This window comes from Fundulus heteroclitus, chromosome 3, assembly GCF_011125445.2.
Source record: "Fundulus heteroclitus isolate FHET01 chromosome 3, MU-UCD_Fhet_4.1, whole genome shotgun sequence".
Lineage (NCBI taxonomy): Eukaryota > Metazoa > Chordata > Actinopteri > Cyprinodontiformes > Fundulidae > Fundulus > Fundulus heteroclitus.
In genome coordinates, this window is record NC_046363.1 from 45,256,279 (window position 1) to 45,283,783 (window position 27,505).

Below are 27,505 nucleotides of genomic sequence, written 5' to 3' on the forward strand. Positions count from 1 at the left end.
CAAGCTATTTAATATTAAAACTAATAAACTGTATTGGTTTTTTTTGTATTCACTCATTTTGAATTTTATGTGTGCAACACCTTCCATAAAATGTTTTCGGAAACAAGTTGATATATTCAAATGAATTTTAATATTTGGATCTTTCCAATTTAAAAAAAATAAATTAATATTTGATTTGGGACTTTCAGGAGGACTTCAGATTTATCCTCCTGGAGAAGCTACGTGGTTTTGATCTAAAGGATCTGGACAAATTCAGGTGGTTGCTGCAGTTCGCCTACTTTCGCAGAAGTATTCCGCAAATCCCAGAGGACCAGCTGGAGAAAGCGGGCTCTCCACATCAACTGTTCTTTTTGATGCTGGAGAGACTTGGTCAGAAGTCATTGGAGGTGGCCAGAGAGGTTTTCATTGACATGAACAGGAGTGACTTGTTGCAGAGGCTGCCAGATACAAGCTCAGCATCAGAAGGTAACAACAACTGCCAGTTATCTGTTGGTTCTGCATGATTTAAAATTATATTCTGTTGGTAGTTTGTAGTTCATTGCAGTTATTCTCTTTAAAACAGACTGTTTTACATCCACAGGGGTAAACTTTATTATTACCACTTAAGAGCACACCCTTCTATAAAAAACATTAAAAAATTTAATATTTCTGTCTGATTTCTTTTTTCTTTTTTGTCCCTGTGTCACAGCAGACCTATCTGCACTCCTCCAGTTGGTAAGTTGGTTCCCCGGGGAATTGTATTTTTTTATTTATTAAATATTTGCTCTAGGTATGCAATTTTTTTACTGTTTGCTGCGTTTTGCATTAAACAGTTAAAATTATGTTTTAAAATAATGGTACAGAATGATGTGTATTTTTGGTTTATATGTTTTTTATTGAATTTAAAAGTGAGCTTTGTATAATTAGAGAGATTAATTTGTTATTTGTTCAGGTTTTTGTCTACACAAAGTCATGGGTAGTTCTTAGATAATTACTAATAAAGGAAATGTCCCTTTAAACTAAATAATCTTCAATTAAACCAATATATTTATATAAGGTTAGAACTTGTTTTCGTAATCTTCTGAATAAGTTTGGGGAAAAAATTATTGTCCAGAACAATTGTCTCCAGACTGCAATTTTGTTCCATTATTGAATAAAATAAATTAGGAAAATCATAATTGCTTAATATGCTATATGTTTTACTTTTTACATTTTAAAATGCATATCTAATTTTAGCCAACAGTATGTTGATTTTTTTTTTTTTTTTTTTTTTGGTTACTGGTAATGCCTAGATAAGTGAAAACTGGAAAAAGGAATACAATTTACTCTTTCTTGGCCTTCTAAACAACTTTATATCAAAGTTTTAGACAGCTGCAGCTCTGAACCAAAGCATTTTTATTATTCAAAGCTGTGCTTTAAAGGGTATACTTTTTGGTGGGTTTATCTAAGTGTTATTCGTACTCAATGGCATATGTCACCCCAAGGTCCAGAGTATGAGGACAAGAGTGAGTATGTCTGTAAATGTTTTTAGCTGATGACTCAATGCAATTACCTGTTGCAACACGCTCGTTCAGGGGAAGGGATTGCTGAAAAATCTGATTAATTGCAATGACTTAGATACGTTTTTACCAATTGGAAAATTAGACTGAACTTGTCTGCATTGTTTTAAGACTGGGAATTAATTGAATGTATGTTATTGACTTTGAACCTATATTAATGATTGGTTTAAATCGCCTGTATATTTCTGTGCCTTAAGACAACATTTGTTGGGAATTGGAGCAATCTAAATAAATTTAATTTAATAAAACCTAATTATTAAGCTTTAAATATGGCTGCTCTAAATTGAATATGATAATTGAAAAGCAGTGAAATTGTCCTTTATTAAAGTTAAAATCTGAAGCCAACTTCAGAAGCATAAAGAAAATAAGACCCAAGTATGAAAGTATTTATAAGCTAATGGTTTATGCTTTTATGCCCAGAATAAATTCTACACGAAAATAAATTCTACACGAGAATCTGAAAAAATTTAGATGTTTTGAAGAAAAAAATGCATAGAAATTGACTGATTTAAAAGAAGACAAAGAAGTGTCTTCTGATGTATTTAATCTTTCAGGAAACAAACATCAATCCAGACATGGAGAAAATTTATGAATCCTTGAAGTATCTGAGCGACATGGAACTGGAAAATTTCAAGAAGATTCTCCAGAAGGCCTTGTGGAGCAAAGGCTTCAGATTAGTCCTAAGAAATCAAGATGAGACGTTGGAGAGACTGAAATTAGCAGAGGTGATGGAGCAATTGTTCGACAGACAAAGTTTGCAGGTGACCATGGATATTTTAGAGGAGATGAAGAGGCCTGACCTCCAGAAGAAGTTGTTCGACAGCAGCTCTGCATCTGAAAGTGAGTTACATTCAAAACTTTATTTGATGTTTATTATATGGGTTGTTATATGTCACATCTTCTTAAATAGAGAGTATATACACATTTTTTAGATGTCTGTTAGGGATTTATCATCTTTTGGCACCTCTCCTTGGTGACTAAAGAACCATATAATCACTAACATCCACAGTACAGCACCAGGGAGTCCATTTTAGTTATTTAAACTATATACAAAATAAATAAAATATAAAGGTTTAACTGGCAAACTCTGCTTGAGTTGATACAATGGCCCTCACACATCTACAGGGTAAGAGATCATTAAGCTGCAAATGACAACACTGAACATGAAGTGTCTCCTCGCTGACTCTGCTCTATTTCTAAAAATTTCTTATAATATGTGGAAGCCAAATTAAACACAAGTTCTGCACAAAAAATAAAAAGGAGTGTGGAGTTTATCGGGTTTTTTCACTTGCATGAACATGAGCAAGGGGTGTAAATTAGGTAAAAGCAATGTTAGTATTCTTGTTAACAATATATTGTCATGTATTAACTAATCATCATTTAGCTAATATCTGCATTCAGCAGCATTACTAATTTTACATGGTTTATTTGGAAAAATAACTGTGCAGTGTTTGGCTTTTTGTTGGTTCTGGCTGTTTTTGCTGAAGAGGATTCAGACACAGCACTGCTCAGCAGCTCAACAGCACAGCTCAGGTTGCTGGTTTGATTCCCCGCTCTGACCATTTCAGTTGTTGTGTCCTTGAGCAAGACACTTCACCCACATTCCCTGCTGGCGATGGTCAGAGGGCCCGGTGGCATGGATGTATGGCAGCCTCGCCTCTGTCAGTCTGCCCCAGGGCAGCTGTAGCTACTAGCACAGCTCACCACCGTCAGGGAGTGAGTGCATGAATGACTGATTGTAGTGTAAAGCACTTTGGGCTAGACTAGTTAAAGTGCTATACAAGTACAAGCCATTCACCATTTTAATATTCTGATTTTAAATCTGGAAATGTTGTCATTCATCTGAAGTTAAAAACATACACTCAGCAAAAATATAAACGCAACAATTTTGGTTTTACTCCCATTTTTCATGAGATGAACTAAAGATCTAACACTTTTTCCATTTACACAATATCACCATTTCCCTCAAATATTGTTCACGAACCAGTCTAAATCTGTGATAGTGAGCACTTCTCCTTTGCTGAGATAATCCATCCCAACTCACAGGTGTGTCATATCAAGATGCATATTAGACACCATGATTAGTGCACAGGTGTGCCTTAGACTGCCCACAATAAAAGGCCAAAAATATTGTTGAGTGTAGTAAAGAGATAATGAATCAAGATGAATAAGTCATGAGGATTGGGAATCCTGTTTAGTTTACTCATTAAGGAAAATGTGTGAGCTGTGTTTTACCATGTGAGGTAATCTCACAGTAAAACATGTCATTTAATCTCTGCTCCAAGGACAGCCTTTCGAACATCCAGAAAGAGGTGAACATGTTGAGGTAACCTTCTTGCATTGATGCCATTGACCTTTCACCCATTTGTTTATTAATATCAACAACAAAACATTGCTCTAATTAACTAAATTGTTTTCATCAGCAGAAAGACTCCAGCGAATGGACAAGAGTTGAACCTACAATCACAGATGTGGACGAGGCTCCAATTTACAGGTAAAAATCCTTAATACCACAACTGCCTGGAGGAAAAACACAGAGTCTAGAAATGTCTACTAGAAAATGCTGACTGAATTATTTCACACCTAATAAACAACGTTTGTTAATGTTTTTGGCTGACATGATCATGCAGTTAATATCAAACTTAACAATAAGCTGCTTAGAACAAAAACCACTCTCTGAAGAGCTTGGTCTTCAAAAGTTTCTTGGAGATAGGCAGGCATGACCCGGGTTCAGGAAAGGCTCAGGAAGATGATGAGTCTGAATTGTCTATAGCGTGGTGTAGACACTGCTAGATGACAATGCCTCGATGGCCAAGGTGACCGAGTTGTGACATAAGTCTTGTCTATAAAGAGTGTTTGGTTCAGAAAGTTGTTCACGGCCCCATTAAACCACTGTGTGTGGGGCAGAAGGCAAAATGCAGAGGAGCTGCCCGCTATTTTCACACCACTGGGCTCCACACTACAGGCTCCAGACCGCTGCTACAGCGGCTGCAGTGTGGTATGCACAGAAGAATTATGTGTAAGACAATATGAATAGTGCAATGAAATGTAGCAACAGGATGTATTGCAACAATGAGCAGACCATATGACTGTGCAGATAGTACAGTTACTCAATAGAGTTCAGTGTCCATGTAAAGTGACTAGTTTTATTGGGGGTATTAGGAGTTTAGCAGTTTGTTGATGTGAGGAATGAAGCTGTTGTGGAATCTGGTTGTTCTGCATTTGAAGCTGTTGAACCACTTTACAGGGGGCAGCAGGGAGAACAGTCCATCGTGGGGTCTTTATAGTTGTCTGAGCCCTGGTCAGGCAGCATCTGCCAGCAGTGTCATGGATGGAGGGAAGCGCTGTCCAGACGATTCTCTCCGCTGTTCTCACTGCTCTCTCCACACATTTCCAGTTTGAGCTGTTGCAGGCCCCAGACCATTTTTTAAAATGGTCCTGTAAGTATTTATGTGTGGGTGCCCACAGTAACACTCTAACGTCATGGCTTCTCCCTGAGTTATTTTAACTTCTCCAAGCAGCTTACCACTATAAACACCCTCTAAGGATGACTCAACTTCAGAGTTTAGCTTTACCATTTATTCTAACACGACAGAGGAATAATCATAAGGTTACAGCACTGGACCCCTACAGCAAACAGCCCCAGGCAACATCCTAAAGATAAGGAGTCCTGTTCTCATTCAAGCATAGATTTTTCTAAGCTTAGACACAATCCTCTAAGGCAGGGGTGTCAAGCTCCAGTTCTCGATGGCCGGTGTCCTGAAACTTTTAGAGGTTTCCCTGGCCCCACACACCTGAATCAAATAGCACAATTAGCTCCTCAGTATGCAGTCAGGTTCTTCAGAGTCCTGCTAATTACCTGATTATTTGACTCAGGCATGTCAGACCAGGGACACATCTAAAAGGTGCAGGACACCGGCCCTTGAGGACTGGACTTTGACACCTGTGCTCTAAGGGGCTGGTCTCCTCAGTGATGTCTGAAGAATGAATATGTCGCCATGAAGACACTATCTGTTTTCCAGCATGTTGATTTGAGTGTCTTTGAGCTGACTAAATGAATACACATCTCTGAATCACAGGGAGAGCTGCTCCATTAAAGAACTCCAAACAGCCTATATCTGATTAAGCCAGCTTTACCTTTTAGCAAATGATTTCACAAATGAAACAAATCACAACAGTCTGTTTAATGGTTCACTGACTTTTAAAGACAGGGACTTAAGGTTAGTCTGCTGGGGGGACTGTTTCCCATACCTGCTCTTAGATCACTACTGTAATATTCTCTGAAGTTACTTAATAGTTTATTATTATTGTTGCTCTTGTTGTTATTGCCTGCATACCCCAAACTATTGTTAACAAAGGCCCAGTCGCCATGTTTGAGCCCATCTGTACATCCTTTTTGCCCTCAAGGGGATTTTTGTTGCACTCCTGGTCCTATCATAGCCATTTGTCCCAAAGAGTTTTGAAGCTGTTAAATTTGCTGTTGTAAGACACAATGCAAACTTTCTACACCCTTGTTCTCTGTCTGCCATCTGGGGCTTGAGGCTCGGAGGAGGAGCAGTCCATTTACCTGGGGTCTGGGCTGAGGTTGGGTCTTGTGAGTCGATTGGGGCTGGCTTTTCTGCTCTCCCAGGGGCCACTTGGACCCTTGTCGGCTCCTTGTTTGCCAACTGGGAATGAGTGTGGGGTTCTAGCGTGGAGGGGTGGGTTGGCTCTGTGCGGCCTTCGTGGCAGTGGTGTGTGTGCATTCATAATTGCACACAATTGTGTGTGTGGGGGGGGAGGGGGAGGGTGCATGGTGGGCTTGATTGTGTTGGCCCATTATCTGGATGTATGGTTCGGCAGTCGTCGAAGCTGAGGTAGGGGCGGGGTGCTTGGTGTATGGGCTGGGGTTGCCCAGGTTAGGGCAGTGCCTGAGTGGGCATGTGTGGGCATTAAGATGGGAATGTGTGAATGTGACTGCATGCTTGTGACAGAATGTTTGTTTCTTTGTCAGGTTGGGTTTAGGACTATCCCCTCTCCTGGAACATCTCAGGTCCTCACAATTTTGTGGGGCCCATCCCTCAGTGAGGCTCCCAGCTGGTGGCTTGCGCCTTTGCCCGTTGGTGCGTTGGTGTTCTCTGTGTCTCGGGCTGGGTGCTTGGGTGTGCTGGCTCACTCCTGGCGGCTGCTTAATGGGGCCTGGACCCCTGGCTCTGTCGGGGCTCTGCTGGGGACAGTGTGCCCTTGGGTCAAGGTCTCTGGACCTATTGCTGAATTTGCTCTGGCATCACTGGCTGCCAGCAAAACCCACAGGCTCATTGCTACAGCCATCTGGGGCTTCGGCACTGTGGCTTCTGGGGAATTTCCTGGGACTCTCTTCTTCTTTCGCGGTTATCCCTGTGTTGGTCCTTCTTGGGCTCCTGCTCTCTGGGGGCCCATTTGGATGTCTGGGGTCCTGGTCTCCCCGATATCTGCTTCACCTCTGTCCCTTCTTTTTTCTCTTTTACCTTTCTGTTTCTGTGAACATTTAATTTGAGATTATCCCAAAATAATGTCCAATAAGTGTTTTCCATACATATCAAGCAAAGAACTATAGCAGTAATGCTGGACTTGTGAAAGGAAATCTATTGGGCCCTCTTTAGCATTAAGAAACCAATTATGAATGCTAAACTGGCAGAAAAGAAATGATAAAAATATGAATTGAAGGATTAAAAAAAGACAAAATGCACACAAGTAGCCACTTTACCCGCAATGCGATGGGCCCGTTTAGGGTTCTTGAGACCAGCCCGAAGCACTTTTAGATTTCGGGGGCCATAAGGAGACCTTCTGTATAGATAAGCTTATACCCGCTCATGTTATGGCAGACGATCGGGTGGTAAGACCCACCACCCTACACTGCAAAAAGGGAACCAATAGTAACTAGAAAAATTTGCATATCCTGCGAAAATGCACTGTGAATGCAGTAAGCTGAATGATTGAGCAAAAGATGCAGAAGTTCTTTGAAGAAGAGAAAAAATAGCTTAAAAGCATTGAAGAACTTGAAAAGGTTGAAGAATTTGAAAAGGTTGAAGAATTTGAAAAAGTTGAAGAATTTGAACATGAAAGAACAATTGCTGAATTAGAAGAAGAAAAAACTGAGGGAATGGCACCAAATATCTCCTAACTCATTCTAAACACTAAATCGTTTAACAAAGCAGAAGTAGAATTTCAAACTTGAAAATACTGTAGCCATATGTGGGCCTGCATTTCTAGGAGTATAAGGGGTTTCGCCCCCATTGAAAAGCATTGGATGTTTGACACCTCATAGCTTGGAGATGCTTTATGCGACATAGGCCAAATTTATTGTGGAGCTTTCTCTCTAAAGGAAGTACAGACTCTGTGAAGCAGAGGTTTGTACGAGCTTCCTAGGGCTACTTCCGGTTAGCAACATGCTACCTGTTAGCTGCTAACATGGTTGTGTTCAGTATCACCGTGTGATGGTTCTCTGTTAGTTTGGTCCAACTCCTGTACTGGGAAGTGCCTCAAAAAGGTTGCCAATACTTAATGTCACCAAACGTCACCAAAGTTCATGGGTGAGATCGGCCTCCTTTAGCAACTCAGCCTCACTAAATCTGGGGCCAGAACTCAACCAAAATGGTGTGTAGTGCCATTTCCCACAGGTGGGTGGTGCTGTTTAGGCCGGGGGGGGGTCATGTCTGGGCATCCTGCCAGGTCCTGTTGGAGTCAGAGGCCCAATAGGAAAACATGTGAAATCCAAAAAGTGACAGAAAATTCACACATGCCTGATAATCACTTGAAAAATTTAAAATGTTAAGAGGAAGAGACTGTGCGAATTTCAGATTTCTACATTCATCACAGCCACTGCAGTGGGTGTCGAAAGTTGCCATTCTATCCCAATAGAGCCTGTCCCTGACCTGTAGTAACCTCTGGCCAGCAGAGTTCCGTCATCATGGAAACTCACTCACGCCTGCAGCGGGCCATTCTACCGAAGTGCAGACACTTTGCGTCAGACTCGGTCCATTGGATTATAATGGAGAACATTGCCTCGCACAACCCTTTATATCTCCTGATCCATAAATGGTAGAGACGTAATTTTTTCTGTGTTTATTTCGTAACGGATAGGAGAAGAAGACAAGCTAATGGGGTTTGCTAGAAATATTTTAATAAAGGCGTAAAAAATTATGATACAAACGGGATATTTATGGAAATGCAGAAATCCTCCAAAAAGGGTCCTGAACAAATCGCTCTAGCTGAAAAAGTATAAGAGATATCAAAATAATTCTTTCACTGTGAGTATCAGCAGGCTTTTGAGGACTATGGTGCTCATTTTTATGTTTGTACAAAAATCGGTGTACGCAAAGCGACAATAAAAAAGTGCATAATTTGGGGGCATGGAGTTCTGATCCTGTTTCAGCTGCGATTTACCTCGCGAGCAGCACATGGTTTCTCTGGAACGGTAAAGGTTAGAGACGTAATTTTTTCTGCATTTAATTCATAACGGATAGGGGAACCGGAAAAGTTATCGGTTTTTGCTGGGAATATTTTAATTTAGGCACAAAAAATCCTGGAAAAAAGGTAATTTTGAGGAAAATGCGAAAATCCCTGAAACATTGTCCCGAACAAATCGCTCTAGCTGAAAAAGTATAAGAGATTTCAAAATAATTATTTCACCGTGAGTATCAGCAGGGATTTGTGGACTATGGTGCTCATTTTTATGTTTGTACAAAAATCGGTGTAGGCATGGCGACGATGTAAAAAAGTGGATCATTTGAGGGGATGGAGGTCCAAAGGGTTTTCAGGATTTTGCACATTTGCTACTCCCGAACAAATTGTCCCTGCGGCCAAACCGTAACAGTTTTCCACAAAATTCTTTTTTTGTGAGTGCCAGAAGGGCCTGGACTTGAAAGTGTAAAAAGTCTGATGCCTGTACATTAAACGGTTTAGGAGTAGCGACGATTTGAAAACAGGTGTTGTTTGGGATTTTCAGACGTCATTTTTCACAATCGCTCCATTGAAAATGAATGAGGAGGGTTTAGACTTGTTGGCGGTCTGAGGTGATTTGTGAAAAAAACTATAAATGCTACACCAATGAGGGTTACATTTCCTGATTCCAGACAAAAATTCCTACGTTTTGATGTATAATTTATGTGGATAGGTTGAAAATTGAGCGAGTGAGAAGAAGTTGTTCGGAGAAGAAGAATTTGTTGAATTTCTAGAGTGTGCACTCAGTAACTGCCTCCTTGACGACCTTAGCAACGCATGTTATTTGCTGAATTTCTTGAAAAGCCAAAATTATTTCAAGGAGGTACTATATGAAAATGGTAAAAGATATGAAAAAGCTGAAATATACCATAATAGCTGAAAAATATCACTACATTTTAAAAGTTGAATGGCGTTTCTAGCTGAAAGTAGGCTGAAGGAGTAAGCTGTCAAAAAGCAGCTGAAATGAGCGGAATTTTTGTGAATTACATTCATTTCCTATGGGAGAAAAAAAAGCTGAAAATTTGCAGAAAAAGCTGAATATTTTAAAAAGTTGAAAAGTTAAAAGTACAAAAAGATATAGCCATCGATTCCAGAAGAAGCTGAATAGTTTAAAAGTTGAATGGTTGAAATTGGACAAAAACTGTAGGAGGAGAAGCGAATCAAACTTTAAACAGTAAAAATGCGAAAGAGGATCTCAACAACTGTGAATGCCTACTGCATTCACAGTTATTAAAAAAAATTCAATCAGTGTATTTGTTCTTGATTTGAGCAAATAAGACTATTTGCCAGTGGAATCAGTGTTTTCCCCTAAAATAAGATTATTAGTTATCATGCACTTGAAATAAGATGATGGAGATTAATTGTTATTATTTTAAATGCAAAAATCTTATACCATTGGCAAATAGTCTTTTTTACCTGCTCAAATAAAGGAAGAATACACTAATTTCAAGAAAATTTAGCTTACTTTTAGTTCCCTTTTTGCATTGTATGGCATTGTCAGACTGTTGTACTCCTTCCAGGAACTCTTATCAGCTGCCAGACCCCAACTCTTCGTCAGTGTCTCCTCATCCTCAGTCTCAGCCTCGGTATAGACCATTCAGGGCTCTGAGGTTCACATGTTCTGGACTGTTGGTTCTGAACTCGCTGTGGACCTTTCTGGGTGTTCACGGGGGTGGTGGGCAGCTGGATATCAATGTTCTGAAATAACAGTGTTTATGTTACATCTTAAAGAAATTAGATTACGAATGATATTATATGGCTTCCCATGTATGTTCATATTATTGCTTTTGTAATTTTAGCTTCCAGTCTGCAGCGGGACAGTTTGAATGCAATGTGTCTGGTCTGCGTTGGGTCTGCGAGGACAAACTTTGCTTTAAGTACCAGTTCTGCTCTTGGGAGGGACACATGGAGAGGATGAAAACTATTGGGTACAGGTCTGCAGGTCCCTTAATCAACATCACCGTCATTACTGGGAAGATAAAAGAAGTGTACCTGCCACACTGGATCTGCATTGGTAGGAGAACATGCATCAAAAAACTGCTCTGTGTTTTTCCATATCTGAAGCACTTGTTCTCATTAACAGTAACTTGTATGCTCTTTTTTGCAGATGACATCCCTAACTTATTAGAGAGTTTTTCAGTCCTACACATAAATGACAGCGGAGATGTGTTAGAGAAAGTTTCTGAGGTCACGGCGACACATGTCAGGTTAACAGATCCGGTTTTCTCTCCACTGGCGGCCGTGATAAGCTCCATCTTTCGTGTGAAGGTTACCTGCAACGTGTTGATTTACTATCAGCCCCACATGCCATTCCTCAAACTTCACGTCTACCTGATCCTGCATGATCCTGCCCTTCAACAGGTGATTTATTATCTGATTTCACAAATGTGAGGTTTCACAGTTGGTTAAAGCACATCCTGCTGGTCTGGACATGCCACTTCTCAGCAGGACATACCTCGAAAATGTCCAAATTAAGGTGTCCAGAAGCTGTCCAAGTCAGCTGGGTCCCTTTGGTCTAAAGGAGCAGCAGATCTCCCATGAGCTTCCTTTCACCTAACAGAATAAGTTCATTCCAGCCATTCTTACTTGATAGTCTCTGTCTCAAGACAACAGATTAATCAGATATGTTTGTAGCATAGGTGGGTAAATTCGGCTTCAGAAAGTAAAAACCCTGCTTAGGGAAATGCAAATGGTTGGAACTGGTCTCTGATCAGGCTTTATACCTACTGAGCCTGGATTACCCACATGTGGATTGCAGAAGGACTCCTTGACCTACTGAGACCTGAGCAGACCCCTCATAACTTCAAACAGAGCCTGGATCTCACAAATAAAACCACCAAACGAGAACTACCCCTGTTGCCAGTTTCAACTTTGACCTCAAACTTCATATTTATCCCAGTGAGTTCCACATGTCGTCTAGTAGAAGACCCCTGATTCCCTAAAACCTCAGGCGCTGCGTCCCAGGCTAAAATCAACTTTATAAGGGTCCTAATTTTCTGACGTTTTGTTCAAAGTTGCTTTAACGAAACATCCAAAAAGCTACAGGGATGAAACTCCTTCTATAGCTACCTCCACCAATCAGGCCCTACTGGTGGGTTTCGGTGTAAATGTGGGCATTCACTGCGTTACCTCGATTTAATCAGGAAGAACTCCCTCTCAAAGCTCTGTCAGAGTGGGCTTTGGGTTTTGGACTGAAATGAAAGCAGAATGTATGACGTTCAAAGCCGTTCAAACTGGCAACCTTTTTTTTTTTTTTTTTTTTTTTTTTTTTTTTTTTTTTTTTTTTTTTTTTTTTGGAACAACCTAAAGGAGTCGACCTGCCACTGTTTTGGCTCTGAGTTGCCAGGTCTGGTTCTTTGCTGCGCTGTTAATGACTGACTTCTGTCGCGGTTGGTCGGCTTCACAGCTCCTGGGTGATGGTTGGAGGACAGATGGTCTGTGTGACCAGAAGGGTGGTAGATTTTACACATTCAACTCCCTGCCTCCCTTGGTTCAGCAATGCAGACTTCATATTTTAAAGTTCAGGCTCCATCCGAATACCTTTAATAACAGCTCCTAGCTCATGTTCCTTGACCTTTCACAGAGTCAACAGTAAGAACTCTATCGTGGAGAGGCAAGGAGCTTGGGACTGCTGTGCTGATTCTGGACATCCTTTAACTCCGACGTCATTACGTGACGTAGACGCTCATGGATGCTTTCTCCCTAGGCAAAACTAGCCTAGGGAGAGAGCATACAGACTCCTTTTCCTACCTCTTTCCTTACTGACTGCACTATTCAGACAGCATTGATCATTGCAACTTCCACTTTGGCTTGATCTATAACGGTATTCGGTTGGAGCTTCAATATTCCACCATCTCTTTTCATTTGACGTTAACTCAGAACTACCTTCTCGTGGCCATGTTGCTTCACTACAATACCAATTTAACACATGCATTGAAAGGTAGCGGCATCTGACAATGACAGAAACAAAGGGATCAATTTAGAAGTGTAAAAGGAGCAGAAATGGACCTTTAGTGTGACTCCTGTGTGGGGACTTTGAGACCCCTACAAGACTAAGGGTGGCCTTGTTTGAAAATCTTTCTCTTAACATTTTCTTGTACATATTATTTTCACAAAAAGACATTTAAATTTGGAAAATGGTATTATTTTTTTGCAGTCGGTGCATAAGGAAGAATCATCGATTGGCTACGAAATGATCAAAAAGCCGCGACCGGATAAGTACCTGAGGATGCAGCAGGGCTTCACTCTCAAAGCTGCTATAGAAACAGCTAAAGTCCAACCAAAGGTACGGTCTCGGTTCTGTCTGAAAACACATCCTGGCCATTTCTTTCCTTTTTTAATTACAGAACGAGGAGAAGCACAGTTCCTCCAGTTTATCGTTATCTAAACAATTTTTTTCTCTTTGTAGATCAATGAGTCAACTCCTGTTTTTCAAGTTCCTATAATTTTTAGGAACATCAAACATGAAAGTGAAGCAAATAGTGGTAATTTATTTTAATGACTGTTGTATTTCTCTCAGTTTAATCAGATTATTTATTTTTCAGAAGTTAACCCTCAGGTATGACAGCCAAGACCCAAACTTCTACGAGGTGTTCATTGAGAACCCAACCAGGGACTTTGACCTCACGCTTCTGTGTGCTGACTCAAAAAAGAAAGAAGCAAAGCTTCACCCAGTTTGGACGTGTGAAATCCGAAGAGGTCGGTGGTGTCATGTGCAATCATTCAGTAGTTTATGTAAAAATATCCAATTGCTCATTATCTCACTGCTTTAATTTAAGTCTCTGACAAATAACACCAATAAAAACACAGCCTCAGATTAGCATCTAGGCTACGTTCACACTGCCAGGAAATGCGACCCAAATCAGATCTTTTTGCCCGTATGCGACCCATATCCGGGGGTTTATCACAGCAGTGTGAACGGCCCAATTCCGATCTTTTCCCCCCACAAAAAATCTGATCTGTGCCGCTTCCATATATTTAACTAATTCTGATACGTATAAGTAGGGCTGGACGATAATTCAGTAACAATATATATCCATCAATAGACGTATATTGATAATAGAAAAAAGGGTCAATAAAAAGTTCAATAGAATAAAAGTTTTCTTCCATTTATAATTTGTTGATAATTATCAATTAATATAATTTCTATTTTATCGATATGCTTTTTTTTTCTATAACGTCCAGCCCTACGTATCGGAATATTTGTCAAAGCGGTCGTGTCACATTTTCACGTCCCTCTCCTGTCTCTCAATAAACATCCACACAGCAGCTAGCGCTCCATAATAGACCGTTAATGGCTTTGCTGCTTTCTTCTAACTTGACTTCTTTCTATGGTGTGGTCTTAATATTGTCAGCTCTCATTCATTTTAGCTTTCTAATAAGAACAAGAGAGATGCCGATCGGTATCTGCAGTTTATTTTTCTTTCCAACATTTTTTTTTTCTAACAAAACTGTATTGAACACGTCTAGAAACAATTACATTTACCATTATTTCTGTAAACAGCGCGCTGCTCTGTGACATCTCCTTCTGGTATAATATAAAACATTTCTGTATCTTATCTTGATTTTTTCAGATGACCACCCCAAATCTGGTCTTGTTGAAGGTAAGGAATGTATTAAAGACATTTCCTGAGATATTTTAGATTTCCGTAGTAATAGAACCTTTATCATTTATAATACCCTGTTTCTGGAGATTTTAAACACCAACATATCTGCCTTAAATTGAGCTAAAACGAACAAAAAAGTACACATATTACTACTCCTGTCCTCAAAGGTGGAAGATATGAAAATAAATCAACGAGATAATAAATAATACTTTGATTTTTTTTTTCAGCTGCAGCGTCATCCGGTGGAGCGACGTGTCTCAGTTCCCCCGACGGTAAGATCTTTCAAACTCCCAAAACCAGAATCCTTCCTGAGTTACGGGGGGAGATCGACCCATAATGGGGTTTTTTTTAAGACCAATGCCGATACCGCTTATTTTGCTATTTCAGCTCGTAAAAATCGCTTTTCTGTTTCCAGGCGTTGAATTCTGGTTATGGTCTTTAACGCACTAAATGATCTGCAGAGTTCATACATAATGAGGAACTCTAAAACATATTTAGACCCCTCAGGTTAACAAAGACTCGTTGACTCTGTGTCTCCAGGACAAGAACTAAACAAACAGATTTAAAAACTGTGGTATTTAATTGGCTAGTTTAATTAATATCACAGCCCTTAATAAGCATTTGCTGCATTTATTCTTTGGTCATCAAAATACATTTGTTTTGTCTTTCAAATGCAGATTTTTTTTAATCTATTTTCCACAGAGGAGCACTTTGTGGACAAACACAGAGAAGAGTTGATCCAAAGAGTGAGCAACGTCGGACCCATTTTAGACAGACTTTTACAGAAGAAAGTTCTCCTGCAGGAAACGTACGACACGATAAGCTCTCTGCCAACCTCCGTGGTTAAGATGAGGGAGATCTTCTCCTGCCTGAGAGCTGGCGTTGCCTGCAAAGACATCTTCTTCTCCATCCTTCAGGAGAAAGAGCGATTCCTCATCACTGACCTTCAGAAGTAAAATGTTGAGCCAAACATTTAAGCTGAGCCACATCGAAATGTTCTTTGTTTTATTTTACAGATGTTTTAAGGTTTCTAGGCCCCTCAGGCATGAAATAAACTTCTTGGAAACCTGTGATGTAGAAAAAGGGTTGATTCCTTTAAATCAGGGTTGATACCCTGATTTAAAACATCATGTTTACAGCAGCTTTCTTATAAAAAAACAAGTAATACCTTATTAGCCTGATCTTATTATGACATTACTTTAATTTTCTATTTGAATTCCAAAGTTTCTTTTTATAATGCTAAAGTTTTATTGATCTTCTTTTAATGAGTTTCTTTTGACTCTTTTGTTTACCCCGTAAATCATTTAAAGAAGTCTACATATGAATATTGATTTACACCAATATATTTGCCTTGTTGTCTGCCATATGTTAAAAAAACATTTTAAAACATTTACAGGAAGAACTTCTCAGTATCTAACATTTTTCTTATTTAATATAGATATATTTCTGTACTTTTTATAGTAAAATGTGTTTTTAATATATTTTTAAACAATGCAGCTCTTTTTGTATATAGTGTTTATGCTGTGATAAATGAAAATAAATCAGATATCTTTTTTATCTTATTTTGAAACCGAGGTCTTTATTGATGCCTTGATGAAGGAAGAAGCGCTGAGAGCTGTTAGGTTAGAATTTAATAAAAAGTAAAACACAAGGAAACGTTTAATAATTTCATCTCATATCATCTCACATGGTGAAGTAACAAGATTTTAAGCATGCCATACCAGGAGATCTCATAATGTAGCATCTGAAAGTAAGGTATCTCATAATATCTATATAGAATTGTGAGATGACGCAATACCATAATTACGTCTAAATGTAGCATAATTATAGCTAAATAACTATGAGATAGGCCTACAGTTAGTTTTGTTATTGTTCCTCGCGTTGGTGGAAAGGGCCTTCTATAGGTCACCACAAATCTAAAATAAAAAAGCCTGAACTAATGACATAAACACAGGGGTTTATGAAATGTTCCCACCATGACAAAATTACATACACAGAGGTAAAATACATGGTAAAACAAGAAGTTTCATACTTAAAAATAAATAAAAGGAACTCTAGAAAATAAAAAGTGATCTAAAATAAATGCATATAAAGTTAAAGAGGTCTAAATCAAGTCACACCAATTAACTCATTGTTTGTGAAAAAATAATTGATTTGAACAAGGAACAGGAAGTTGGTTCCATTAACTTACTGTTTTGTTTATACAAGCAAAAGAAAACTGACTAAGCACCAAACCAGAAGTGGGTAGTAACTAGTTACATTTACTAGAGTAACTTTTTCAACAAGATGTACTTTTAGGAGTAGTTTTACTGGACTGTACTTTTTACTTTTACTTGAGTCATATTATTACTCAAGTAGCACTACTCTTACTTCAGTAAAAGTTCTGGTTACTCTACCTGCTGTGAGTAACTTAATGAATAAAGAACAAACTTCTTTTGTTCTCTTTTGTTTTCTAACCTAAAATGCATCAGAGAGACAAACACCTAGAATTTAGGTTAAAGTGAGACTTCTTATTTGTACAAAGGCTTTGTTATTTTAATGTTATTTTCTATCTCCTGAGCTCATTGAGGCATTTGGAGATCAGATGAATGTTCAGTAAACTGTAGATATTGTCATTGGAAGTACTTTGCACTGTTCTAACATTCTGTAAATACATTAACTGCTCTAAGTATTGTATTCAAGTTTAATGTTGAAAAAATATTTAGAAAGGTGTTTCTTTTGTCTTTAGTGTCTTCAGTGTATCTTTTGTCTTTAAAATGCCAGCTTTTGCACGTAACTTTATATTTTTGTCTGTCTGATTTCATAATTTTGAATATCCTTTGAAGTTATGATTAGTTACTCAGTACTTCTTCTTACTGAATACTTTTTTTTTACTCTTCCTTGAGTAATTTCTTGGCTGACTACTTTTTGCTTTTACTTGAGTAAAAATATGTTGAAGTAGTGCTGCTCTCACTTTAGAACACTTTTTGGCATCTCTACCACTTCTGCACCAAACACAGATCTCTGGATCCCAGAACAAACTCCCAGGCTGTAGTTCCCGGACCTGACGGCAGGGGGCGGTGAGGAGCCTCGGCGGCAGAGTCAACCGGGAAGGAGCAGAGAGAGGAAGAAGCTACATAACAACCACAGGAGCTCACAGGTGACCTGTCCTCCAGCGGCTGTCCGGAACCTTCTGGGCCATGGAGCCGGGCTGAGGCTGTAGAACCGGGCTGCAGGTTTTAATCACATTTCCCGGTGTTTGTGTGTAAATGTTCTCCAAAGAGCGAGGCAGCCGCCGGCTGAAGAACTTCTCTGGGTTGGTTCTGGCTCTGCAGCTCCTCAGCGGGGTGCAGTTTCTACCTGAAGCTCAGGTTGGTGTCTGCTTAGAAATAAAGAAGCATTTATTTGATATGTGTGTATTTATCCTTGATTTGAGCAGGTAAATAAGACTATTTGCCACAGGAATTAGTATTTTTACCCAAACAAATAAGATAATTAGATATCCTGCACTTGAAATTAAAATGGAAATGAATTGTTCTTATTTTAAGTGCAAAAATCTTATTCCATTTGCAAATAGTCTTATTTACCTGCTCAAATCAAGGAAAAATACACACATTTCAAGAATATTTTACTTAGTTTTAGTTCCCTTTTTACAGTATAAACCTGAAATATATGGAATATATATCTAAAAATTCTTCTACTCTCTGAGAAAACTTAAAAACTATAAATGGACAATATCCTGACACGTACAAGCTGCAGATCCTGTCAGCTTCCGTACTTCTGCCATTATCAGCCACTAAGATGAACATTAATGAGCCCAGATGTTATTGGCCTGCAGCAGCAGCTGTATTGCATACAGAAAGCAGTGACAGTCTCTACGTTTCTGAAGGTTTTTACAGCTCATAACTGCATGCAAGGTCACGTGCATCAAATGACAGATTTATGTGAATATTAGAAAACGCAGAACTGCAGCAATCATTTATAGAAATTGGAGTTTGAATTTATTTGAACTAAATGAGGCTCAAACGTAGACATAAAACCCAGTAATATTTGGCCTCTGGCTGACTTAGACCGCTCTGCTCTGCAGTTTATTTAAACCTGTTGGGTTCCAACACAGATCCAGCTTTCAGGATCTAATCAGCTTTATTAGCCGGGTTTGTGAACTAACACATTTTTACTCCTGTACAGACATTATGTATAAATATTAGGGAAGTATGATATATCAGCATTAACATCGGTGTCAGCCAATATGTGAAACTGGGCCGATATTAACAACCAAGTTGTTTTAAGAGGGGGAGGTGAGGCGGTTGGTCATGCAGTCAAGTTAACGTGACACTGATGCAGAGATAATTAAAAAAAAAGCAGCATGTAAGTCTAGACAATAACTCACATTAAATAATTATGTTAGAATAGTTTTCATTCAGTACTAGCTTTTACAAAATTTAACCATCACAGAAACGTAAATGTGTGCTTACACATCGGTAAATATCAGCAATATTAATATCGGAAATCAATATCGTCCCACATTTTCATATCGGTGCATCCCTAATATAAAATCTTTAGATGAAATAAAATAAAAGCTAGAGAAGCAATATGCACGTATATCTCTGTGTAGACCTAATATGTGTTATTTTTAATAACGGCTGTGAGCTGTTCATCACAGACAGTCTGGGGAAGGACCGTCTGTGTGGCGGTTCATTTTAGTCCTGACGTTTTCAACATGGTTGAAGCTTTGGGGCGGTTCCTGAAGCTCCAGACCGTCACAACAGCTTTAGATTTAGTTCAGAGAAATGATCGGCTGCAGCTTCTGTTCCTGATGTATGGAGAAAATGATATTTCTTCCTGATGTGAGGTTTTGTGTTTCAGGTCTGAGGACCGTCGGTGAGATGAGCAGCAGTCTCCAGCTGCTGGTGTGCCGCACTGATTTCCATCATGGCCGCCTGCTGCTGCTCTCTTCCCGGCGCTCCGCTCTGCTCAGGTGGCTCAGCTCGGGTCACCGCATCAGCCGCAGCCTCCAGGAGAGCTACAGGCTCCTGCAGCTGCCCGCCGACGGCCCCCACACCCCCACACAGGTGAGGGACGCCTACCTGCGCCTCGCCAAGCTCTACCATCCGGACTCCGGGGAACCGACCGCCGACGCCGGGCTGTTTGCCCGGGTTGAAGAGGCGTACCGGGCGGTGCTGACCCACCAGAGTACGGTCCGGCAGCGGGATGGAGCGGCCGAGGAGGACGACGAGGAGGACAAGACCCGAGGAGTCGCGCCTCAGCACAGACACTACCTCAGCTACGAGGGCGTGGGCTCGGGGACCCCCAGCCAGCGGGAGCGCCAGTACCGGCAGATCCGAGTGGACCGGGCCACTGAGCAGGTCCTGAGCTACCGGCAGAGGGAACACGAGAGGGCGGCGGCGGCAGAGGGGGCGCTGGCGGAGCGGGACACGCGTCAGCGCAGCCGGAAGATCAAGATCACGCAGGCGGTGGAGCGGCTGGTGGAGGACCTGATCCAGGAGTCCATGGCCCGCGGCGACTTCCAGAACCTGAGCGGCGTCGGGAAACCGCTCAACAAGTTCGAGCACAACCCGTACGCCGACCCCATGACCCACAACCTGAACCGCATCCTGATGGACAACGGCTACCAGCCGCCCTGGGTGGTGACGCAGCGCGACATCAGGGACGGCGCCGCTCGGATCCGCAGCCGGCTGCTGGAGGGCCGGGCCCGGCTCGGCGACCCCATGACCCCCGAGGAGCGGAACCGGTGGGAGCGGCTGTGCGGGTCCGTACAGGAGGAGCTGGGGAAGCTCAACAAGATGGTGGACGACTACAACCTGGTCGTACCGATGCTGAGCATGCAGATGGTCCACTTCAGCCTGGCCCGGGAGGCGGAGCGGGCCCAGAGGGGAGCCGAGCAGCGCCGGGCCGAGCTGCTGGAGGTCCGCGCGGCGGAGCGAGAGCGGAGGAAAGAGGAGAAGAAGAAGGCCAACTCTGGAGCCAAGACCCAGACTGTAAAACGAGGACTGGTGTCCTGGATGCAGCGGTTGCTCAAATTTTAACTCTGAACCTCAAACACACAACTAACGCTTTAATTCTCATTTACAGGAAATAAACCCAGAAGTTCATTCAGACATCAGAGAAAATACAGTTTATTTAGCAAAGACTTTCCATATAGAGCGTCTATATGGAAAGCTCCTGATGAATTTAATCGGATTGTTAGAAATGACCGGTTCTGAAGCCGGTTTGCACAGAGACTGAAGTCCTGACCCGTTGGTACCGGCTGGAGGATCATGGCGAGCCGCCGGGTGAAAGAAAAGAGTCGTTGTGGCTGTGAGGTGAGAAGAATCACCTGAAGGTTTAATGTGGAGAAAACAAAGCAAACACCGTAACGTCTGGCTGCTGTGAGACATTAAAGACTGTTTTTAAAAATCTGAACTCACGCTTCTTTACATTCTTTACCAAACATTTAACAGCTGCCAAGCATGGAGGTGGTGCCATCATGCTGTGGGGCTGTTTTACTACCGGTGGTGCACAGGTGGGTGGATGAACATTTAATTTACATTTAATTTAAAGGACCCAGGGTATTTTGGACCCGTTGGGCTCTGTGTTAGAAGATGAGCTGAGGATGATGCGTCTCTCCGGCCTCAGATCTGCCTCCTTGGAAGGGAAACAGGTTTCTGAGACGCTGACTCAGCGTCCGTCTACTCCGGCAGCTGCTGCACAGCTGCAGGGTTACAGATGACCACCGGCTCTTCGGCCCCCCTCCGCAGGGCCTCGGCCACGGCCCTGGACGGGGCCGCCACGGCGGTCCAGTCGTGGGCGATGTACTGGTGGTACGGATCCTGGGAGCCCTCCAGCTTCCTGGAGCGGATGTAGCTGAGCATGATGCCGAACGTGAAGAAGCTGAAGAGCCCCACCACCAGGAGGATGTACATCAATTCCTGAGGCTGAGTGTGGCCCCTGGCCGAAGCCGCCTGCTGCAAAGCCTCATGGGTAGTGTAGTTCTCAGCCAGCTGAGGGCTGGTCCTGTTGAGACAGTGCTGCAGGAAGGAGAGCAGCAGAGACTGCAGCTCGGTGCTGTCCAAGCGGGGCATCGCTGACCTCTGCTGGCCACTCAGTGCACTGCAACCAGAGACAGTCTGCTGAAGTTTAATTAATTACTTTGGTTTTATTTGCACCTAAAAGGCAAATTTATAAAAACAAAGGAACGTTGTGCTGAGAGTGAAGAGAGAATTAATGTTAATAAAACATTCAGCCAGCTGAATTCATCAAAAACAATTAAAATACCACAAATCTCAGAAATACATCAGAAAAGTAGACAGGTTTTGAAAATCTTTCTAGCTAAAAACATATAAATATTTTAAAGTTATCTGGATTACGCTGGAAGATAAGTCTGGTCGTCCATGAGGAGGAATTAAATTTGGATTTAGCTCCTGAGACGATCTTAGAGCTTCAAGAAAACTTTTCCAGCTGTTTCTGACAATATGTTCAGATTATTTATTTATTTATTTGAAAACGGGAACTCTTAAGAATAAAAACCTATATGACTCAGATTAATAAGGCAACCTAACAACGATTCTTATTTATTGATTGTTTCTTTGCTTGACGGCTCAGGACGGTTTCTCAGTTTTCTAACCTACAAACTACAGATTTTAATCCTGGACTTTGTTACACTTAGTCGACCCTTCCAGAGTAAGTTTAACTGATTTAAGGGAAAGCTTAAATCTCCACCGCTCCTTTCTTACCCACCTTCTGAAGCTCTGAAATCCAACAGGAGCATCTCACGCTCTGCAGCAGCAGCTCAGGAAGCAACCAGCCGATCAGGTCTGAAGCCAAAAGCCCATCCAGCCTCCAGCCTTCCCTCCGTCCTGAGGTCATGCTTTTACGCAGAGCAGACATGCAGCGAGCTCAGCACGTCAACACGCTTAATGAAACAGGAGGTCACAGGGCAAGGTTACCCTCTCTGCTCCCTGCAGCTCAGGACTCCTGCAGACGCTCAGGGGGAGAAAAATGTGTCCGACCGCTTCCTGAGCTGCTCTTCTTTCTCATGTACCTTTTTGTTCACGAATCCAACATTTGACAGACGGACTGTGGGCCAGAGCGGCGCTGAGCGGCTGCCGGAGAACAAGGCAGCTTTCAGACGGGAAACCGTCTGCAGCCAAGCAGAGAAGAGATTAAATTACAGCACAACCACCTCCAAATGTCCTCGGACTCACGGCTGTGATTCAGCCTTAAAATTACAGAAAACGTGGGATTATATTAGTTTTTGTTGTAAACATCATTTTCCCCTGATATAAATATACATTTGTTCCCTGAAATCTCTCTTTAGGTATATGTGACGGTGAATTATTCAGGAAATGAGTAAGAACGATCGCTGAGGACGGGTCATCAGGTCCGTTCTAATGTTCTGACCCGCAGGTTTTTCATTCTAAGGAGGCGAATCTGTTCTCCAACCTTTGAAAGACCTCCAGAAATCCCAGAGAACCACTGAAGAAGACCATGATGACCACAGGAAGGTTGGGAGAGAAAATGTAAAAAAAAAAAAGGACTTGATCAGAACTTTAGAGCTGCACTGCTGCATACCATCCGACCAGCGCCAGGCCCAGATCATGTGAAGGTCAAGGTGAAGGTCAGGTTTGTTTATAGAGGCACGTTCCCAACAAGTCAGACCAAAATACAGCCAAAAAGTTATCTTTATACTATCAGTTATCACAGCAATATTATTACTGGATGTGGATATCGTCTGTGTCCGCAGTCTCGGCACAAACTTGGGCCCGTTCCCAGAATGCATCGGGCTCCACCGGACCGGCTCCTCTAAGTCTACGGCTGTGGTTCTCGACCGGAGAACAGCGACTGCCTCCTCTGGGTCGGACCTCCGTCTGTCTCCAGAGGAGGAGTTTAAGCATCTTTAAGGACAGACGGATCAGGACTTCTGCTGTGACGCTGCCGCTGATCCGGTCTGTTCCGGTGGAGAAAGAGCCGAGCCTGAAAGCAAAGTTCTCAAATTTACCGTTTCATCTACATTCAGACCCTCAGCTCTGGTTCCCGAGGTCCGGTTCATGACCGAAACAACAAGATCCTGCATCCAAGCAGCTGAAAGGAGCTTTCTCCAGAGGGGGAGGAGCTCAAAGTGGAGCCGCTGCTTCTCCGCATCGAAAGGAGCCAGTTCAGGTCTGGGGTTCCCTTCTGGACCTGTTGCCTCCATGACCCGATTTAAGATGAGCAGGAGATGATGGATGAAGGGATGGATATCAGCCCAGGTTTTCCTATCTATGTGAGCCTATAAGCAGCTGCTTCACTGGATTCACTGCAGCGTTGAACACAGTGGCTGTAAACTCTGGGTTCATTTCTGTTTTTGTAAAAAGAAACATTGTTCTGGTGCGATTCTGCAGAGAGCTTAAAACTTTCCTGCCAAGGCTGAAGGGGTTTTAAAGTGAAGCTTTTCAGTTGTTCCTGATGCACACTTTAAACTGATTCAATTTAAACTGAATCAATTTAAACTGAATCACTTTAAACTGAATCATAAAGAGGTTCTGGTTGTCCGTTCAGACGTCTAAGGTCAGAAAATAAACCTTTGGTTTCCTAATTAATGAAACCATAAGCTTAACGCTCTTCTTTTCCCCTCTGTAATACACTTAATGGCAAAAAAAAAAAACATGATCCTCTCCGTTAGGTTCAACCATTTACTTCAAAAATATAAACGATACAGCTACAAAATATCCAGCAAAAATAAAATAATAAAATAAGATTAGGAGAAATGTGGATGAGGTCAAAAAACTGACTAACCTGAAGCCGAAGCCTTCTAATAATCCAGAAACTCACTAATGCACATTTGTTCCTTACACACGAGAACCTTTTACTTTCTTGTATATAAATTGTAACTTATGAATAACCCTTTTTATCTTATCTTAAACAGAATTTTAGGCTCCTACAGAACCTTTAATTAAACTAAAACAGCACATCAGATGTTTTACAGATGGGAGACACAACAATCAACGTATTTCCATCAGGATATAAAAGTTAGACCACATATCCAGAACTTTTGAGCCAGAGGTCAAGACCTCGCTCTCATCAAAGCTGAGCTGCAGGACAGAAACTCCAGTCTTTCAGAGGCGATTCTTTGTTTTTCCACCCGATCGATTCAAATATAAAAGTTCAACCCGTCTCTGTGGGAGTCAGAGTTTTGCAGCCGGATCGAGATGCAGGCCTGCAGCCGTGCATCCTGCAGTCCATCTGCTCCCTGACGCTACTCCGCCTGCACCCCGTCACAGTTCTCCTTCGACCCCAAAAGTCTGAAAACACAAAGCAGAAGAAGAGTCTGTTGGTGAAGGTTCTCAGTTAGATCCTGATGGAAATACGTTGATTGCTGTGTCTCCTATCTGTAAAACGTCTGACCTGCTGTTTTAGTTTAACTAAAGGTTTATTTTCTGAATGCAGCAGAAAGAGGAAGCCAACAGATCATCACTGACTTACGATCCCTGCGCTTTGAGGGCTCTCCTGGCTTCTCGCGCCTCGTGTTCGTCCCAGATCTTCCTGTAGCAGTGGACCATGACGACGATGAGCCACAGCTGCAGAACCACGATCAGGACGTACATCACGATCTCTGAGATCATGGCCGTCAGCTCCCGGTTGGCTGCAAGAAAGCGAGCGGTTGTGCGTCAGACTGCAGGACTGTCTGGACGGGTCCGGACCGGTCCGGACCGGTCTGGACGGCGCTGAGGCCTCCGTCGGCTCCTCACCTACAGCCACCACGGTGAGCTCCACCTCCTTCTCCACCACCACCTTCTCCAGCTGCAGCGGCAGGAAGAGGGTGCGGTGGAAGGTGCAGCGGTACGTGCCGGTGTCGTTGAAGGTGACGTTCTGGATGTAAACGGCGCCGATCTGAACGTCGCCGTTCAGCGTCCCCTGCCACTCCAGGCGGTCGCTGAAGTCTTCGTGGAGGATGGCGGCGGCGGGGTGGTCGTAGTGGAAGATCTGGGAGGAGAAGAAGAAACACGGTCAGACTCTTCATGGCGCCAGTGACAACGCAGGGTGGGATCTACAGGCCATGTCCTGGGGACAAAATAAATGGATAACACACGTAATACATTAAAAAAATTATGATTTAAAGTGTGCTGTTTGTTATGTAGATGACATCCGTCTCTTCCTCTATGTCTCCATCCAAATATGTCTAATATCAGCTCCTAGCTCCTGCTCCTTGGCCTTTCATGGGGTCAACAATGAGAACTCTATGGTGGGGAGGAAAGGAGCTTCAGACTGCTGCTGATTTCAGACAGCCTTTAAACTCAGGGGTGTCAAACTCATTTGGTTTAGGGGCCGCATTCAGCTTAATATGATCTCAAGAGGGCCACACGAGTAAACTCATTGCAAGATTAAATAGAACTAATAAATGTGGACTTGTTGATTTTTATATTAAGTTAATTTCACTTTTACACAATATATTATGAATAACCTCAGCGTTTTTAAGAAAAGTATGTGCAATACTTTTACTCAGTTAAATATTTACTTGTACATTATGCATTAGAACTGATCACAGGGATTGTACAATGTTGAAAAACATTTGTTCACATTTTTTTGGACTTAAAAACACTGTCCTACATGACAAAATACATCAAACAGATAAAAATTAAGAAATGATTTGAATTTTTCCACACCTGAAGCTTAATCTGCCAATTAAAACACAGCGCCCCTCGTGGACAATATAGGAACTGCATATTTTCAATTAAACGAAGTACATGTTTTTTCAATATTGTTTTATCTTTCTCTTCCTTTTATCTTGTCCACTTGTGAAAGTCAAATCTGATGAGCTCTTTGTGGCATCTTACTGCCACATTGCCAGACAGGATATTGGAAAAAAAAAAAAAACATTTTTTTTTTTTCTTTTTTTTAATAATAATACATTTAGCCACAGGGCCGGACTAAATTGTTCAGCGGGCCGGATCCGGCCCGCGGGCCGTATGTTTGACACCCCTGCTTAATCCAGAAACGCTCATGTAGTTCCAAAAATGAACTACAAAGTGCGTGATCTCTTCTCTACGGACATTTTTGTTGATTTCCATGAGGTGGCTGTGCTGATAGGTCGTGTCAGCGGTCGATCAGAGCTGTCTGAATAGTCAGTAAGGAAGGAGGGTAGGAGAAGGAGCCTGGATGCTTCCTCTCTTAACATCCCTTAAGCCAGGCGTACACTGTACGATATTTATCAGTCGTGGTACTCAGCTACAGCTCAAACTGTACGATGAAACCTCAGGGTTTAAAAGTTCACAGCTCTCTGTATCTGTTCTTACTGTACGGCCCGACGCTCTGATGATCTGACTGCTCACACTGTACGACTAAAACCACGTAGGACTCAGCTCCGTAGAGAGATGGCGCTACTCGGACTCGTCTATCTGGAAGCCAAACGTAGACAGTAGAAGAAGAAAATGACGGAAGTGTTGATGTTCTCTGTTAAAAATGAGGCTCACTAGAACGAATGGTAATTCTAGAAGTTGGGGGAAATCGGCTTGTAGATGTTCGCAGCTCTGCTTCACCAGCAGGAGGCGCTTACCATCACCTCACGAGGGCCGACTGAATTTCAGACATGTTTGATTTTCATCTGATTGCTGATGGTGTGGTGGTGGTGTGACAGGCTGATCGCCCCTCGTTACCCTCTGGATGCTACACGACGCAACATTACGCTGAAACCCGGCTGATCCAAAATATTCTCTCACGACTGAAGACTCGGCCCAAAAAGTGCAAAAAAAAATGTATGCCCGGCTTTACCGGGGCTAAGGACCTACAAGAAATCCCACAATCCTTTGCGTGACATGACGTATCAGCACAGCCCACCTCACGAAAACAACGAAAATGTCTGGAGAGAAAGATGACACACTTTGTAGTTCATGTCCAGAAGCTGTAGGCCCGGATCTGACTCCATCCTCCATGTTTCCGTCACAT

The 27,505-nt window shown here is 42.0% G+C and overlaps 3 protein-coding genes across 3 annotated transcripts in view; 2 read left to right on the forward strand and 1 right to left on the reverse strand.

Annotated features, from left to right (window-relative positions):
* Positions 1–15,909, forward strand: part of LOC105924923 — a 26,190-nt gene extending 10,281 nt beyond the window's left edge. Inside the window, exons 10-22 of the mRNA XM_036128554.1 lie at positions 189–465; positions 689–714; positions 2,093–2,378; positions 3,824–3,864; positions 3,962–4,032; positions 10,799–11,013; positions 11,107–11,186; positions 11,268–11,360; positions 13,156–13,284; positions 13,544–13,697; positions 14,573–14,602; positions 14,833–14,877; positions 15,308–15,909. Of these exons, the coding sequence (XP_035984447.1) occupies positions 189–465; positions 689–714; positions 2,093–2,378; positions 3,824–3,864; positions 3,962–4,032; positions 10,799–11,013; positions 11,107–11,186; positions 11,268–11,360; positions 13,156–13,284; positions 13,544–13,697; positions 14,573–14,602; positions 14,833–14,877; positions 15,308–15,561 (1,701 nt within the window). The 3' untranslated portion in view covers positions 15,562–15,909. The remainder of the gene's footprint in view (positions 1–188; positions 466–688; positions 715–2,092; positions 2,379–3,823; positions 3,865–3,961; positions 4,033–10,798; positions 11,014–11,106; positions 11,187–11,267; positions 11,361–13,155; positions 13,285–13,543; positions 13,698–14,572; positions 14,603–14,832; positions 14,878–15,307) is intronic.
* Positions 15,910–17,689: 1,780 nt separating this feature from the next.
* On the forward strand, positions 17,690–21,007 carry LOC118562708 (dnaJ homolog subfamily C member 28-like). The gene is made up of 2 exons (XM_036135530.1): positions 17,690–17,955; positions 19,451–21,007. Exon 2 carries the CDS (start codon positions 19,471–19,473, stop codon positions 20,629–20,631), a length of 1,161 nt encoding a protein of 386 aa, XP_035991423.1. The 5' UTR covers positions 17,690–17,955; positions 19,451–19,470; the 3' UTR covers positions 20,632–21,007.
* On the reverse strand, positions 20,898–22,598 carry LOC118562710 (potassium voltage-gated channel subfamily E member 1-like). The gene is made up of 2 exons (XM_036135535.1): positions 22,322–22,598; positions 20,898–21,694 (listed from the first exon to the last, which is right to left on the reverse strand). The coding sequence occupies exon 2, from the start codon at positions 21,664–21,666 to the stop codon at positions 21,274–21,276; it is 393 nt and encodes a 130-aa protein (XP_035991428.1). The 5' UTR covers positions 21,667–21,694; positions 22,322–22,598; the 3' UTR covers positions 20,898–21,273.
* Between the last annotated feature and the right edge of the window lie 4,907 nt (positions 22,599–27,505).

Coding starts and splice junctions, on each gene's coding strand:
- LOC118562710 (XM_036135535.1), bottom strand. CDS start 21,666: ATGCCCCGCTTGGACAGCACCGAGCTGCAGTCTCTGCTGCTCTCCTTC.
- LOC118562708 (XM_036135530.1), top strand. CDS start 19,471: ATGAGCAGCAGTCTCCAGCTGCTGGTGTGCCGCACTGATTTCCATCAT.